Raw genomic sequence first — 17502 nt, forward strand, 5'->3', positions numbered from 1 at the left:
AATCTCCAGATGACGTACACGGTGGCGCCATCTCCAGATGACGTACACGGTGGCGCCATCTCCAGATGACGTACACGGTGGCGCCATCTCCAGATGACGTACACGGTGGCGCCATCTTGAGATGACGTACACGGTGGCGCCATCTCCAGATGACGTACACGGTGGCGCCATCTCCAGATGACGTACACGGTGGCGCCATCTCCAGATGACGTACACAGTGGCGCCATCTTGAGATGACGTACACGGTGGCGCCATCTCCAGATGACGTACACGGTGGCGCCATCTCCAGATGACGTACATGGTAGCGCCATCTCGAGATGACGTACACGGGGGCGCCATCTCCAGATGACGTACACGGTGGCGCCATCTCGAGATGACGTACACGGTAGCGCCATCTCCAGATGACGTATCCGGGGGCGCCATCTCCAGATGACGTACACGGTGGCGCCATCTCGAGATGACATACACGGTGGCGCCATCTTGAGATGACGTACACGGTGGCGCCATCTCCAGATGACGTACACGGTGGCGCCATCTCCAGATGACGTACACGGTAGCGCCATCTCGAGATGACGTACACGGGGGCGCCATCTCCAGATGACGTACACGGTGGCGCCATCTCGAGATGACGTACACGGTAGCGCCATCTCCAGATGACGTATCCGGGGGCGCCATCTCCAGATGACGTACACGGTGGCGCCATCTCGAGATGACGTACACGGGGGCGCCATCTCCAGATGACGCACACGGTGGCGCCATCTCGAGATGACGTACACGGTAGCGCCATCTCCAGATGACGTATCCGGGGGCGCCATCTCCAGATGACGTACACGGTGGCGCCATCTCGAGATGACGTACACGGTGGCGCCATCTCGAGATGACGTACACGGTGGCGCCATCTCGAGATGACGTACACAGCGCTGGCGGCGCTCTCGAGGCGGCCGCCGTTGGAGTTGGTACGGCCCGTGACGTCACGCGGGTGCGAGGGTGGGGGTTGTGGCGGGAGGAGGAGGAGGGGGGCGTAGTCGCCGCCATTTTTCTTCGCAGGGGGAGAGGGAGCCGAGGGTGAAAGGCGGCGCCGCTCACATCGCTGCGGCCTTTTTCCACCCCCCTCTCGCTTTGGTTCCCATTTTACAAACTTAGTTGCTCGCCTCTTTAATCAAATACGTACAACACACGCAGGACGATCCGATAGCTTCACGGGGGGTGAAGGGGGAGTGCGAAATGTCGGCGCAGGCGCAAATGCGGGCCATGCTGGACCAGCTGATGGGCACGGCGAGGGATGGTAAGCGCCGCGGAGCGAGAGAACTTTCCTTAAGTTTCGCCCTCGCTAGGCGAGGGGAGGCCGGGCGGGCGGACTGGGTTGAGGGGGGGGGGGTTCGGCAGTGACTCGATGCGGGTAGGCCCCAAAATTTGACTCGCCCTCAGTTCAAATGCGCCACCTGTGCTGGGTTTATGCTTAAATCGTTGTGATGTGGGGGGAGGTGTTCGTTAAGGGCCTCGTGTGTGAATTGTCGATTGACCGTGTAGATTTGACGAGAAGTGGTTAACATTTGTTTTGTTACGACAGTTTCCGTGGGCCACCAAAAAAAACCCGCGCGTTGCAAGTTTAGGGCCCATTGTGACATTGCCGATACAGCGACCGCGGTTAGGATTGAGGGTTTAAAATAATTGGGGCGGTAATTGTAAGCGATTTAAATTATAAAGTGCGTATGTTTGTAATGACACTTGTGGAGAAAATTGTGTTGAGCTCCCCCTTGTAATGTAGGTGGCTAATCGATGGTTGTAATTGGCTCTACGTGTTAAATTAAAATATATAAATTGGCTCGTTCACAATCTGTCATGTCCGTATAATATTTTTAGTTCCTTTTGTAATAGAGTTAATTTAGAATGGATTACTTTATAATCTCGTAGGGTTTCAAACTATCAACAACTTTGTTGTCGGTAAACTAGATAATATATACTTGTGCGTACAACAGGCGACTTATAACTACTGTTATGAATGTATTGCAATCGTTAACAATTAAAGATAATGGGCAATTTTATAATCAAGTGGTTAATTTGCCAATTTTTTGTTAAACTCTCAGCCCCTTGATTGTCCATTGTATAGCGCTTAACGTTAGGGTTGAGGAAGTTAATTTATATCCCCTAATTGTATCGTGGACTCGATTCTGGCTACGGGATAACCTCCTTGGATGACATCTGAACCGATTTTAGGACCGACTTTGCCAACCCGCACTCACCAGCGTGGTGTGAAACGTAGTCAACCTTCGCGACCGACAGCATTGAGTTTGCAAATTACTTTGATGACCCTTATTATTGGGTAGCGATGGTTAATTTGACAAACCGTCATCCTTTTTTAATGTAGGCGAGCCATCACAAGCTCTGTATGCGTTGCGTGATTTTATCTTCATTAAAATTATATTCAATTTTCAAACCTTAACACCGTACACTTGCTATGTAAAAATAAGTATAAAGCCATTGATATTGTTACTCGTAACATAAAAAAAAATCATATTGGCAACCATTGGTTACAAATCTTTAGTATTTTTTCAGATTTGTTAACTTTGGTAATTTTTCAATACAATAATCATGCTGGGTTGCAAGTTCTTGGCACTCAACAACCATCCCATAGCCGGTCACATAGTCGTGTGACAGCACAGCATACTCTTACTCGTTTCAAGATGTAAGGAATTATATAGCACATCAGTGAACCATATGTTTCTGATAGTTGTGTGGACTGCACATGTAGCTTGGACCGGCTCCGTGAGCTTGACGCTCATCAGCTGAGCCTTAAATTGTTTGCACAATTAGCCAAGTGCATGTCGTGGTGCGTGGATGTTGTAATAGCAGCCGAGAGCCACCACTGTTAACGTTCTAAAACCGAAAATGGAAAAAAGTATTCTGTAATATTTTAGTATTAATAGGTTATTTCCCGTGCTTTGTCGATTGTAAATTAGAATTGAGGATGTGGGTGTGGTATTGTGGGATCACTGCTGCTGCTCCTGGTGCTGATCTTTATAACTGAAGGGTTTCAGCGGTACATGTTAGCTCCTGCTTTCACATAGCCCGCCATCTAATGATATCAATATGGGGGGGGCGTGCAAAGAAAGAAGCCTCTGCCATCGACCCACCTCTTGCCAAAACGCCGCGCGCTCAGACAAGGCAGCATCAACCGATACAGTGTCAAACCGACTAGGGGAGGGCATCCACCCACCATGGTAACGTTATGGATTTCAAGGTGCGGCGATCTTGTACTGCGACGCAGTACTTTCGGTGCTGTGGGCACTGCACCAACGACGTCCTCCCGCTGCCACTGGATAATGGCTGTGGTGGTGTGTGAACCAGATCTCTGAGGTCAATTATCGCAATTACGTGAATCGTAATGAATTGCAATCGCGGGTGTAATTGTCATTTCAGCTGACGTTGCCCCGATGACTGTCAATATAGTTGACTTAATGTCTGGTATTCACCCACCCAGTGCAACCAGTCGTCACTGCTCCGTTGCTTGGACGTACCTTCAGGCTAGTGGTTCTCACTGTACATGCCTTTAGTCCCAGCATGGCACCTGCCTTTTTTAAATGCAAGTTACGTGGTTTTTCTGTCGGTTTTTATATTTCAATCTGTGGCAATCACGTTAGTAGTGTGGTATAGTGTATTGAATATGGGCTGCAGTTATGCTGACAGAGGACTCGCACCAACATCGAAATGATGTTGACCTTCGCCTTAACTACGTTGCGTGATCTGTTCTAAGACATGGTAGGTCGACGTTCCAGGCAGTGGTCTTAGAACGGATAGGGATAAAAGCAGAATGGTCAAGTGGCACAAAGATGACTGATGATCGTTTTTGATCCATGTGCTACATACGAAATGTGAATGCAAAGTTTGAGTCATTGAAATGCATACAGGAAGTTTACACAGATATACTGACCATCCCCCAAAGGGCAGTGTATTTCTACTCTCTACTCATCACCTTCTAAAAACAAAATCCTCCCTGCATGTTTTCCATATTTGTATTATGTTTTGAGATGCTGTCTCATTTAAACAATTTATACATCCAAATTTTTTTTATTTTTGGTAATTTATTAATGTTAACCAATTTTCTTGCCAATTGAATAGGCACAATGGAAATTCTTGTGAATGATCATAACTATTGTGTCATGGCCTTGGACATTTTGCAGCAGTGTGCATCCAAAGACAATGCCTAACAGTTGACATGTGCACCCCAATCCCTTGGAATCTCCATAATGATTTACACGATAATCTATTTACACGATCTAACCCTCGAAAAACCCTTTATTATTGATAATATTGGTCGCGAAAGCCTACGTGTTAAACTCCCTTGCAATCTGACACCTTTGGGTTCCAGTTTCAGCAGCTTCTGCTATGAGCCCTCCAGGTTATGTCATTGGAGTATGACGTACGATTGTTGGGCATGGGAAATTGAACTGCGACAGTCTAAGGCCATGCTCTGCAAGGAAAATTTCAGGGCAGTAATTTCTGGCAATCATCATCATCGGCTATGGGTTTAACCATGAGCGACTATGCCAATTTGGATGTGCAACGGAATGTAGTGACGGAATTTTCTGCAGCCAATCAATGCCATTCCTCGGTGAAGGGGTGTGTATGTTGAATAAAGATTGGTCTACAGACTATAAATGAACCTGTTGATTAGGGATGTGTGGTAGGCCTAGTACTAGTAACAATATGATTATGGATGGAGTAGGCCTAGAACGAGTCACTAGTTACCAGACAAGCAAACAATGAGAAGGCTTTATCCCATGCATGCTATATTTTGTTGCCACAATTTTTTTCGGGTTTCAGAAAGTGACGTCGGGCGGTCACGTGTGTTCCATCTCAGATCTGATTGGACGTTGCTGCTCCGTTGCTCACTAGGTGCTGCTTGCATCGGAATTGTTCAAATTTTGGACAGTGAGACGTTTACAGTGGGAAATGCTACGCATCTATTTGCCGGTGGTAATTGCCGGCAATGATTGCCCTGAAATTTCCCAAGTGGATCATGGCCGTAAGGATTGGAGGTTGCACCGAGATAGGAATTACTCGCCTGTTGCTTTAAGGTGCACAAAATAATTTTGGGAGGGAATTTTAAAACTGGTCTTTGGTGGTCATGATGGAGAAGAAGTCTCGCATTCAAATTCCGTGAGGTGTAATGCGTGAGGTGCGTTGCGTGCTTCCGTGGTTCAAAGCCGCAGAAGTGGACCGGAGTGGGAGGGCAAGGACCGCAGCTTGAGAACCACTTGCCTAAGAGGCCTAATTTGACATTTTGCTATATGCGTGACACAATTTGAAACAAATGACTCGTATTGCAGGTTCATTGGTGCAATTCTTTTCTTAGTTATTCCTGAGCACTGCTGCCTGTGTAAGCCGATTTGCCGATCTAGTTTATAAACACCTTGTGCCAAATTCTCCAGCTCAAATAAGGTTGTCAAATGTTGCATTGGGTTTTTGAATTTGCGGACCATAAACATTTGTAGACTTATGTGGCCCAATTCCATTTTCAGCAGTTTAAAAAGACAACATTTCATTTCATTCTCTTGCGATACCTGCATCCGCATTAAAGTGAGGTCTCACCTTACCGGTTTAATAGGGTATCGGTCGATTCCTAGTTTGGAAACAAACAAATAAAATGCTGCCACAAGACATGATGTGCATGCTTAAACCCTTTCCGCAGACAAACTGTACATGTGTACGTCCTTTTATTTTTTTTCACGAGACAACCTATTGATGGCAGTGTGCAGTTTCATAGCTTAATATTTGTTGGCCAAATTCTGTATACCTATTAAACAATTGTGGCCCCCTTGTTTTATTTGCAAAGGTTCAGTGTATCTTTGCCTGCCTACCTCAGTCTGCAAGGAAAAAACAGAAAAGCGTCACATTCGCCGAGCCGTGAGTCATGCAAAAAAAATAAATTTTAAAGCTGTGTTATGAAATGTGGAAAGTGCTTCGTGATTCCGTCGAATTTTACGCTCCAGCGTAAAAAAAATGAAAACACCGATGTGACAGTTTTTGTGAGAAAACACCCTGGTAAAAGAGTTTACAGTTTCAACATACGTTGCTTGAAAGGAGCCGTAAACTCGAGAGAGTGCAACTATTTTTATTTGCTCTCGAAAGCCTAAAACTTCGCTAAGTTTTTTTTTTATATGTGTAAAGCACTCTGGACATGCCTAACGTGTTGTTGGTTGAATCGTGTACAATGTTTGCCGTTATTGGATTGTGTCTACTTCTGACTACGTGTATCACAGGTTTGTGGCTGACAACGTTTTTCCTTTTTAGTGTTCTGCGTGAGGTATAAAGTTTGTGCAGCTGACCAGATAGTGAAGACGTGAAATGGTGTTGTGTGCGGCAATCGCAGTGTGTATTCTATCTTTAACTTTGTGTTTTCCTCTCTGACATTGTGTTCATTATGTATTCAGAGGCATCCTCCCTGAAAAAAAAACTTGCATCACACCTAATATATTTTAAGAACACTGATATTTACACATTTTTGCCTTGGAAATGTTTTCATACAAAATGTGCATGATGAGTTTTACTGTTTTGTATTGACATTAAACATGTCATTCTGCTGGATTTTTATGGCCTACACAACAGCTGTAAAAGGGTGTGAATTCCCTTTGTTAATGTTTTACAGTCCATGTATTTTTCTACGTAACTATATCCCAAGGCAATAGCATATATACCCTAGTGCAATCAACTCACAATTTTGCCTCGATCACATATCAAAAAGCAGAGCTTTGTCCCTGCCGTCTGTAACAAGGACGGTGCGCGATGTACGACAGTGCATCCGTTATGAATGGCGCAATGCAAATTGCGCCTTTCTGTCTCCCTGCTATGTAGCAAAGTGCTGCTTCCGTATGAGATGTTGCTGAGAAATTGAATCGTATTTAAAACCCATTGTTGCAGGTGACGTCAGTCGACAGCGCATTAAATTCACAGACGATGTTGTCTGCAAGAGCCATCTCCTTGACTGCTGCCCCCATGACACGCTGGCGGGAACTGTGAGTACAGGCTCTGCCTTGGTGCTTCTGGCACCCAGACAACTGTGAGTTTTCTTAAGGGGAGAATTGAGGAGGTTGGTAAAGGGTTGGCTACTTACACGGGTAAAGGAATTATCCCACCAAAAGTGGGAATATTTCAGAAGGAATATGCAAGTCGGCATTAAACGAAGTGGTCGATTAATATTGATTGTTGCTGTCATGGTACATGCAACACATGTGTAGCAGTTGATTATTCACCATTTGTTAAAGTTACATGTAAATTGAATCTAAAGGCTAATGAGAATGAACTCGACAGACGAATGCAAATTGTGACAATTCACCAAGTTGATATGGGGTGAGTCATCTCAAGCACGCTGAACAAAAATGCTCAAAACCATCAATAACACTGCCTTAAAGGAAAACAATTATAGTAAGGCCACGTTTTGGGTATTGGCCCTTCGTAGCACGTAAATGATGTGGCAGTGTTAAGGTTTTTGTTTATTGTGCTTGTGCACCACAGCCAATGCAGCATCATAACATGCACAACAAAGCAGGGTCATGCAATTTGATGATATGTTTAAGTCGGCATTTGCATTGTCTGTCGGTGGACAATAATACCGATAACTTGTAGACATATTTACAAGTGTGGGACGCTATTTCTAAAATGCACTGTTCTCATACAGACGGTGATTATATTTCCTGCCCAATATAAATATTGTCGTCTTGTGTAAGTATTAAACAATGTTTGGCTTCTATTTCAGAGAATGGATTTGGGAGACTGCCCAAAGACGCATGATCTTGCTCTTCGTGCTGATTATGAGATAGCTTCAAAGAAGAAAGACTACTTCTTCGAAGTGGATGTAAGTATACATTTCATTCATTGCTTTTGTGTATGTGATGAAAATATATTTTGATAAGATAATTATTCTCACAAAAATTGGTCCAGAAGGCCAACAGGCTGATGGACCTAAGTGTTATTTATCTATTGGTAGTGACACAGATCTTTATTATTTCCCATTTTTCAGCAAGACAGGGTTTTCATTATAACAGATTTTTCTTTTGTACTGAATGAGTCCACAGTGTTTGTGGAGGGCTATTGCCTTTTACACCAGATAACCCAGCAGCATCTGTATGCCAAACCTTTCTACGATCATGACTCAGAAATGTTAAACCATTCTGTAGTTTTCTGCTGAAACAAATGATCCCAGAACACATTTCTCCAGAAGGCTCATAAGCTGATGCACCTAAATTATATTTGTATATTTGAAAATGAAACACCCTCTTGTATGTTGATATTCTCACAACTACGTAACGCAATCATAAGGAAAGTCCTGCTTGATTGGCATTAAAAGTAGATGAAATGACAAGGCGAAAATCGTGTTCAAGCTATGCTGAATTGGTTTCTTAAATGTCTCTAGCCGACATTTTGCAGTGCTGGGAATGACTCGTGCAATTGTTTCTGTTGCAAGGCTATGAAGCACTTGCAGTCGTTCATTGCTGACTGCGACAGGCGAACTGAAGTGGCCAAAAAGCGCCTGGCAGAGACCCAGGAAGAGATCAGTGCTGAGGTGTCTGCCAAGGTAAGAACCCCTTAAAAAGTAGAAACCTCACAATACACACAACGCCTGGTTGGGCTTTCGGAATACATGTAAAGTATTTAATACAGCGGTGTCGTTTCCCTGCGCAGATACTGGTGTGAAACATGCATCAAAGAAGTTAACAAACGTGAAATGCGAAATAATTTCTACATACATATATGAAATAGAAATCCATGACTTTAACAATGTAGTTCTAATTCTTGTATTGCTAAAGTAATATGCAACCTATATGAAACCTTCTGTTTGTATATATTCACCATCCTGTGTCGCAGGCTGTCCAAATCGAGTTTAAAGATTTTATAAAAACGAGGTTGTAAAAAAAATCATTTTCTTGTGTTGCATTTTCCATTCACCCACTGTTTTCCTTTGTAATGGAACATTCATTTTGGTGCAGTCATTGTGATGGTTGAAATGACGAGAGATGACTGGTGTGGTTTGCGATGAGAGGGTCCCAGTTTGGTAGAAGGGAAAAGTCTACAAGATGGTGGTGAGGCCGGTGCTGGGGCACAAGAAAGAGGGAGGACCAAGCTATTGTAGTCACACAGATGAGGATATTGTGGTGGATGTTGGGTTTGACAAGGAAGGATAGGGTCAGAAATGAAGAAGTGAGAGGAAGGCTCAAGGTGGTAGAAATCACAGAGGAGATGAGACTGAAAAGGCTGGTGTGGTTCGGCCATGTTGAGAGACAACAGGAAAATTATGTGGATCAGAAAGTGCGAGTGATGCAAGTGGAAGAAAAGAGATCAAGAGGAAGGCAGAAGTAGAGGTGGGGGGCGGCGATATGGTGCAATCGGACACGGTGGCCAGAGGAGTGGAAAGAGAGATAGCGCAGGACAGGGCAGCGTGGAGAAGGTTGGGGAGAGCAGCGGACCTCACATGAGTGAGACAATCGCATGGAAGAAGAAGAATATTGTATTTACTCTCTTGGGGACACCGGGAATGAAACTGCGAGTATCTCAACTCATGCTCCATGTGATTTCTCCCCCCCCCCCCGTGCAGGCTGAGAATGTGCATGCCATCAACGAGGAGATCGGCAAGTTGCTTGCCAAGGCCGAAGCCCTGGGCGCTGCAGGCAACGTGGAGGAGTCCCAGAACGTGATGGACGAAGTTGAGAAAGTTCGACAGCGCAAGCGTGACGCGGAGGTAAAGACAGGCCCCTCACTTCCTCGCCAGCATTGGCACAGTCGTATGCCAACGGGGAACCACAGCCATGACAAACATTCCTTTCACAGCGGCAAGTCCTATACGTTAGTACAACAGTTGTGCATTCATTTTAGTGCGTAGGTTTTTACAACCAATTGTCGTCTGAGTTAAGCTAACAATTGTCTTAAGCTTTCGCTAGACACTACTCGTGAAGAGAAAAAGTGCTCAACACGTGGCCTAACCTGTAAGACCACACATGGTATTCATATTTAATAAATCCTGGATGGCCACCAAGATTTGAAATCGGTAATGCAACAACAGTCTTCACTTGTATTTATGTAACCACAAAAGGATTCATCTATTGATTCTTATGCTCGTCGATAGTATAGGCGAGTTTGTATTTAATGGCTTATTTATCTTGTATTTGAATTATATGCACATTTAGGCATGGAGCAAAGACAACTTGTAATGAAGTAAAAAGGGAAACCGTATGAATGCCACCGTCAAAATGAGACGAAAAAATAATCGCATCTACAATCAGACTGCCGATCTCGAATTCTTGAAACGTGGCTGGGAAGATTCTTGAAACATGGCGGGGAAGAGTCGATCGTTGCATAACCGCGCCGCTATTTGTTGCCCGCAGGAGGAGTACCGCAACTCGATGCCAGCGTCTAGCTTCCAGCAGCAGAAGCTGCGCGTGTGCGAGGTGTGCTCCGCCTACCTGGGCCTGCACGACAACGACCGGCGCCTCGCCGACCATTTTGGCGGCAAGCTGCACTTGGGCTTCATCGAGATCCGGGAAAAACTCCAGGAGCTCAAGGTGTGAAGCGGCGCCCCCCCCCCCCCCCCCCACAGTTATCATTTCACATTTGATGTTGTGCTTACATATGGAAGAACATGTCTTGTAGTACACGAGCAGAAACTATACGTACGTTTGAATGACCAGAAGTGATGAGAAGATGAACGGTTCCAACTCAAACTGTTACACTGTTTAACTGTGAGTTGTGACTTGCCATTTCTGCTAATGGTATCCAAATCTCGTAGACATACTGCAGTCTGTTTTGGTCTGAGCCAGAGCGGAAATTGGTACTGCCTGAGGTGGAAAACGTTTATTCGTACCAATGTCTGCAGGTTTGTCAGTAACAATGAATTGTCGATAGCGTTTCATGCAAATTCAGTTTGAATGACTTGAAAACATAATTCGAACCACTAAAGTTTTGCAACCTTGGGTGTACTGACAACACAAATATCTGGTCTTGACCCATAGGCTATTTGACCAGCACTTTAACGGGGCAAGAAATGGTTACGAAGTGGATATTACAGACCCTGTGAGTCTTAATTTGTGTGTTAGTAGAAAGGCTGTTTTTGCCAATATTCGGTGTGAAAATGTGTGAACGTGTAACTGTATATGGCTTATAGATAAAAAAAATAAATACATACCATTAATAATAGTGATTTTCAATAAAACAATGGGTTTCTATAGCTGTATCTGCTTGAGTAGGCAATGTGTAGATTAAATAGTAAATTGGAATGTAATTTTTTCTTGTGAGTTTTCAACTGGTTTAATTAAGGAGTTTGCATAATAATATGTTATGGTAACACTAAAATTAAAAGCGGTACAAGGACTCCATGTATGACTCATTGTTTGAGTTCCTCATGCTTGTCTTTTGATATTTTGTAGTTGATAGGCAGTCGGGGACTAATTAAAACACTCACTATTGTGCTTTTTCCATTGTTGGTGGTGGTTGTATGGATATTTTTGACAACTAACACACAACTTGTGTATGTTTTGTCATCTTAATTTAATTTATTCTGTTTCATGTACGATCTTTTTCTACGTAAGCTTTTTCCATCTGTATTTTATGCTTTGTCTTCCTTGCGAAAGCGAGTCGTCTCGTATATATATACAATTGAGCGCAAACCCTGCAGTCAAGGTGACCCTGCCGTAAAGCTCTAAGCCCCGTTTGCTTTTTTTATCCGCAGAAACTTGTGGAGGAGAAGAGGGACAAGATCGAGCAGGACCGTATGAGGAGGTTGGACGAGAGAGAGCGTGAGGACAGACCACGGAGGAGGCGAGGCAGCAGCTCCACAACACCGCAATATAATCATGATGTTTAGAAAGTCAGAATTGTCGCTACCTTGTCTCGCTCGTGTGACGGGGCCAGTGACCATCGCAAGCAAATGCGTCGTAAATAAATACATAATTTGTCGTATTTGTTAAGTTGTTCAGCTGCACTTGTATCATCTCCGTTTTAACCCTCCTTGGTTTTGTGCTTTTGTGTTTCTGGGCAGGTCGAGGTCTCGATCTCGGAGCCGCGAGTACAGGGCGTAAGTTACCACACCCGTAACCCGGAAACTAAGGAGCTCTCTTATCTGGTAGCCGCATACTTTAGGCTGTCCAGTTCTGCCGGACAATATTTTACAGCTTCATTCGTGGAAAAACAAAAACTTAAGTCGTGGCCCACACTGCGTTGAGAAAGCGACACCATTGTTAATTCTAGTGGCGCTCCTGCAATGTGACCGTCATAGGTATTAATACAGCTAATTCGTGACATGCAGTGCAATGTGAGAATTGGCCCATTAAGCCGATGGAGGTCAGTGCAAGTTGGGGAATTTCAAAGCAAATGGCTGTGCTTGGTCTTGGGGGAGGACCGTTTCAGAAGGGCATCGGAAGTTGTCTTTGTACAGGAACAGATTAAAACTGCTGCACTGTCTAGCATTGATCTGACATTGCTGTGATCTTGGGTTCACATTCAGTTTTCAGTTTCCCATGCTTAGGACTGGGTTCTCACTTTTAGCGAAAGGGTCTTAATCCATTCGCCAATGACTTCACAAATCCATTTGATTAACTGATATTTTTTCACTTAATTTGGCAAAAGAATCATCCCTAAGAATTGCAAATTTTGGTACGATCTTCTTGCGATTAGCATTTTCATCTTAGCAGAAGTTGTGGGAAAATGTAAAGATGTGAAATCACCTGAACGGATATCGGAAGAGTTTGGGGATCATTCTCGAACACGGTGGGTGATCCACTGCTCTGTTATCCTTCCAAATGGATGCTTTGTGTCATAACACGATGGCAATGGTACAATAACATTTTTGGAAAAGAGGAAATAAAAAGGAAATTGCGGCACAGCAATGCATCAACGTCACGTTGGTAACATTGTTAAGTAGTATTAATTTCTTATCAGGGTTGCGTTAAAAAATTGCAAATGACTAGCTACCACTTATTTTAATTGGCGTATATTGCCAAAAATAGACGTGTATTTTCATCACCATTTAACTATAACCATTCTGTGCGGTTGTGTAAAGGATAGGATAGTCAGTTTGCTCTTGTTTTGTTATCGCTGCCTGAAATAAACAGCTTTGTTTATTTTAGTGAGTCAAAAACTGCATTGTAAGCGGGCATGAAGCATCCCATATTTACCTTGGTTCTTGTTACCGTGCCCTTACCTGCACTATAACCGCAAATTTCAAGAATACCATATTTTTAAGAAAACACAATTTAAAAAAATGGTGCCATGGACTCATCACGAGGCACAACGTGGGATTTGTTAACATAACATTAATTTCTTCATGGTGGATTTATTTGTGGTTTGTTGGTTCGAAATATATTCTGTATGCAATACAATTTGGATTCGTAAAGTGTACAAACACAACTGCATCTGAAGGTACTTTACAGACTTTAGGGTGGCAGTACACAGTAGTAGGAGAAGAGGTGATCGGAACACGGAATTTAAAATCCAGAACATAAATTAAGGAAATAGAGAGATAGCAGTCTGGACAACCCAGGGAAGGGACTTTACAGACCTCGGAAGCGACAGATAAACAGAAACCACCCCCATTGATCAGGGGTTGACTGAGTCACTTGAAAGTCTTGGTTCCTGGAATAGAGGGGAAGTAGTCAAGAAGGGAGGTTATTGTCAAAATGGACTTAGGAGATATCACACATTTTTTAATGTGTGTGACATCGGCGGGTCTCTTGTTGTTAATCTGACATTGGATGGCGAACTATTGGACCGACTTGAGTGTGACAACATGATATTACAGTTCGTCGCATATCTGACTCGCTGTGGGGATGAGTTATAGGCGGATGTGTTGAAAGGTGCGATATGTCAACATCTATATAAATTGACAGTTTCACCATCCACAATGCTGCACTGGGTCTGGGCGGTTAACCGATGCAAGTCAGAAATGTGACGATTTATCGTGTTTGCTCAGTGCGTGTAAAACGCGAAGGCAGTGGCATTTTGTATCGTCTCGAAGTACAAAAACACTTTATACTTTTCTGATGGGGTCACCTTTTTCCCCCATGTTGCCCCTCCCCCCCACCCATAGCTCGCGCTCCTCGGGGGAAGGACGCAGGAGGCGCTCACGCTCTGGCTCGGCCGATAGACGGCGCCGCTCCCGCTCAGGCGACCGCCGGCGCAGGCAGCGCTCACGTAGCCGCTCCCGCAGTCGGCACGGGCGACACGGCTCCTCGGAGCGTGGCGCCCGCCACACGTAGCCCCGGGCTGCCCCAACCCCGGACTACGTGTGTGCGAGACAGAGATAGAGAGTAAGTGCCGCAAGGAGTGTGCTTCGGTGTGCTGTGGAGATGTGGCGATCAATCGATAAGAACATTTTTTGTTGTCGAGGCTCGTAGTAGGTGCGTTGAATGACGCCTGTAAGAATTAACTGTTTCATTGACTTGTAAACGTAATTCGGACCACTTAAGTTTGGCAACGTTGGGTGTACTGACAACACAAACATCTGGTCTTGACCCATAGGCTATTTCACCAGCACTTTAACGGGGCAAGAAATCGTTAAGAAGTGGATATTACAGACACTGTGAGTCTAATTTGTGTGTCAGTAGAAAGGATGTTTTGCCAATATTCAGTGTGAAAATGTGTCAACGTGTCACTGTATATGGCTGATAAAAAAAAAATCGCCAACCAAATCATGGTTTGGTGGTGGGGGGGTCGTTACCTGCCGACTACAAAGCTTCCATGTGTAGACTTGGCACATGCATATTCTTACACGTCACACAAAATGGTTTGAAATGAAGGTCGTTTTGTTCGTAACTATGCTGGTGGTTAAGCAAAAGAAAATGTTAATTATCTGCGGATCTCAATGAAAGATGTAACTCAAAAAAGAGTTGTAGATATGTACCAAAGCTCTTCTCCCCCCCTCCCCATATTTGGAATAACCTTCAAAGTTTAATTTATGAGAATAAAAACTTTAAAGTCATGCTGAATTGCATCATTAGCTCTCGAAGAACTCTCCCCATATAGTGTAATACAATTTAATTGAAGTTACATGACCAGAGTGCTGTGCCAAAACATCTGACAAATTTTACCATTTATTTTCTCTTTAATTATTCTTCAAACGCCTAATTGGACAGACTGGAATATATACAGCCAAGTTAATTATCTACATTGCAAAATCTAGCAGTGTTTTTATTTTGTTACACTTTTAATTGCGACATTGTAGACCAACATCTCCGCCTGTTGTAGGAGAGTGGAATTTACACCTCCGGGTTAAGGGACTACCAGGGGGGACATTAACACTGCCCAGTGTGTGTTTAAAGGTAGGAGGGACACGGTGAAGTGGTAATCCTTTGAAAGCATTGAATGTTTTTGCTTTGGTTTTTTTTGCACTGGTACAGATTGTTCCGCTGAGGGACGTGACATGACGGTCGGGTGAAGACATCTCAAACCCCAGCACACGCGCTTCAGTAGCCGGACCCCATCTCCACCCCATTCCCACGTCCACCGCCACCTCCGATCCAGCATGACACGGCACATTCTCCAATCATTCGCCTCTGGCTCCCGCCCACCCCGCCTCCTGCAGTGAAGTGCCGCATTTTTAGCCACCATCTGCATTTCGGCACCCGCCGCCACCACGCCCAACGATCGACCGTTGGCCACAGCCGCCACCACTTTTGGTTTTGCATTAAGTTTCCAACAGCAACGACTGGGGGCGCACGCTGAGTGTAACGATTTTGAGTTTTATTTCTTCCTTTAACGACTTGCGAGGGCCCGCACGGCAAGGGTTCAAATAGTGCACCGTCGCTTTCCAATTGCGTGCACACGCTTCCACGCATGCCAGCTGTTTTTGCCGAAGCCTGTACGCCCGTCCCATTTTGCTGCAACCGAAAGTGCTTCTAGATGCGACTGGGTGAGCACCAACTCCTCATTCGTGGTGGTACAATACCCTATTGGGAATTGTAAAATTGGCAAGACAGTTGTACCATTTCGACTATCATGTGTGCTCAATCAAGGATCCTGCTGTACAAAATTGTTTTTCGAGATAATTGGACTTTGAAAATAAAACAATCGGTCAATATTGTAATGCAGAAATGTATTTTAGTTTGTTTTATTATTTTGAGGAGAAAACATGCATTGTTGAACATGGTTATGTAAATGGGCTAAATATTTGTGGCTTTTCTAGTCTTAGGTGCAGCCGTTGTACATGAAACTTTATGTGAAAGACTGTTGCTGAGAATACCACCAATATTGATAGTTTAGTTTCATTTTTGTAACTACGGTGAAATTTGCGTTTCACTTCATACTGTTCTATTTAGTTTTTTTTAATGTACATTTAACAGTGTACCACGTGTTGTAAAAAAAAATACATTTTATGTTTTGGTTCATCCCATGGTTTTTACCAACATGAGTGAGGTATCTTAAAGGCTGATAGGCATGTGTTGGCTAGTGCCTTCTGGTGCTGGTCACTGTCTTCAAATGCTGGCCCTCACTGGCAGCTCATGGCATCTTTTTTTGGTCAGCCCTCGAACCCACTTGGGGGTTTCCATATTCAGAATTAACGCAGAGGGCGATTAAAATGCAGAGACGCAGTGTAAATACAAATGTATGTAATGGTTACCCAGGTCACTCACAAATGAGATTTCTGGTCTTTTTAAGATCTTACCTGGGTAAGCAAAACATGAAATACGGGACTGTTTGCAGGTGAGGCACGAACAAATAAAAACTATCGCTTTCACCATTAATGCTAGCTCGTAACAGAAAAATGCTTAACATTTGAGGCAGTGGTCCATTCTTCAAACATTAAGCCTATGGTATTTTTTTCTGTTACAAAGCAGTGTTAAATGATGCAACATTTTAGAGTTTTAATTTGTGCTCATGTATCAAATTTTGGTTCATAGCCAGGCTGACAATGGAAACGCCATGGAGTTCATGCTGTAAAACGCCAGGTGGCTGTTGCGTCTTGATAACAGGATCGAGAATGTGCAACTGGCACATAGTTTCAATTTGGATCTTGGAGAAGTCAAAGGAAAGTGCAAATTCCTACAGTTAAACATCTTGGAGGAATGTGCCTACATGGGGACGTGCCGTTTGGCCTTGTGGCGCGCGCACTGCTCATTGAAATGAAGAATTTAAGGGCGATTTGGGCTTTTACAAGATGCCCTGGCAAGAAAATACATTACAATTGTTTTTAATCTACTTATATCACCGTTGCAGGTTTGTGATGGGTTTGTCAAATAAAGATGTTAGGCCACAATTCCGAGCAAAGTGGTGCAAACATTGAATGTATGCATGTGTGTGTGTGCTCAAGAGCGAATGTTATGTATGGTGAACGTCTTTCGCACCGTGCGTAGCCAACCGTGATAATCTATACTCTTTGGTTCTTTTGGTAAGTCGCGTAGGTATAAAATATAAAATAAATGACGACGTGATGAAATAAAAATAAATCACGACGTGATAATCTAGTAACAATGCTTTGCGCTACTAACCCACGTGACCCGAGTTTGATTTCCGATCACG

At 43.9% G+C, this 17502-nt stretch overlaps 1 protein-coding gene across 3 annotated transcripts; it reads left to right on the top strand.

Moving 5' to 3' along the window:
• Nucleotides 1-1032: 1032 nt before the first annotated feature.
• On the top strand, nucleotides 1033-17239 carry LUC7L (LUC7 like). 3 transcript variants are annotated; one of them, XM_078610909.1, is made up of 11 exons: nucleotides 1033-1285; nucleotides 5837-5907; nucleotides 6922-7016; nucleotides 7757-7855; nucleotides 8465-8575; nucleotides 9593-9736; nucleotides 10380-10556; nucleotides 11720-11808; nucleotides 12029-12064; nucleotides 14075-14294; nucleotides 15384-17239. In XM_078610909.1, exons 4-10 carry the CDS (start codon nucleotides 7760-7762, stop codon nucleotides 14241-14243), a joined length of 822 nt encoding a protein of 273 aa, XP_078467035.1. In that variant the 5' UTR covers nucleotides 1033-1285; nucleotides 5837-5907; nucleotides 6922-7016; nucleotides 7757-7759; the 3' UTR covers nucleotides 14244-14294; nucleotides 15384-17239. The 3 variants fall into 3 exon arrangements, with proteins under 3 accessions (XP_078467035.1, XP_078467033.1, XP_078467034.1); XM_078610908.1 differs by lacking the exon at nucleotides 1033-1285 and adding an exon at nucleotides 6295-6372 and having other exon boundaries at nucleotides 1364-5907; XM_078610907.1 differs by lacking the exon at nucleotides 5837-5907 and having other exon boundaries at nucleotides 1035-1285.
• The last annotated feature ends 263 nt before the right edge of the window (nucleotides 17240-17502 follow it).

Source organism: Lampetra planeri, chromosome 35 (genome assembly GCF_965212315.1).
Source record: "Lampetra planeri chromosome 35, kcLamPlan1.2.h2, whole genome shotgun sequence".
In the NCBI taxonomy this organism is placed as follows: Eukaryota; Metazoa; Chordata; class Hyperoartia; order Petromyzontiformes; family Petromyzontidae; genus Lampetra; species Lampetra planeri.

Bases quoted from the DNA above. Each gene is read 5' to 3' on its own strand.
- LUC7L (XM_078610907.1), top strand. From the start codon at position 1,225: ATGTCGGCGCAGGCGCAAATGCGGGCCATGCTGGACCAGCTGATGGGC. The intron at 7,856-8,464 runs GTAAGTATACAT...TTCTGTTGCAAG, and splicing joins ACTACTTCTTCGAAGTGGAT to GCTATGAAGCACTTGCAGTC. The intron at 10,557-11,719 runs GTGTGAAGCGGC...TTTTATCCGCAG, and splicing joins AAAAACTCCAGGAGCTCAAG to AAACTTGTGGAGGAGAAGAG.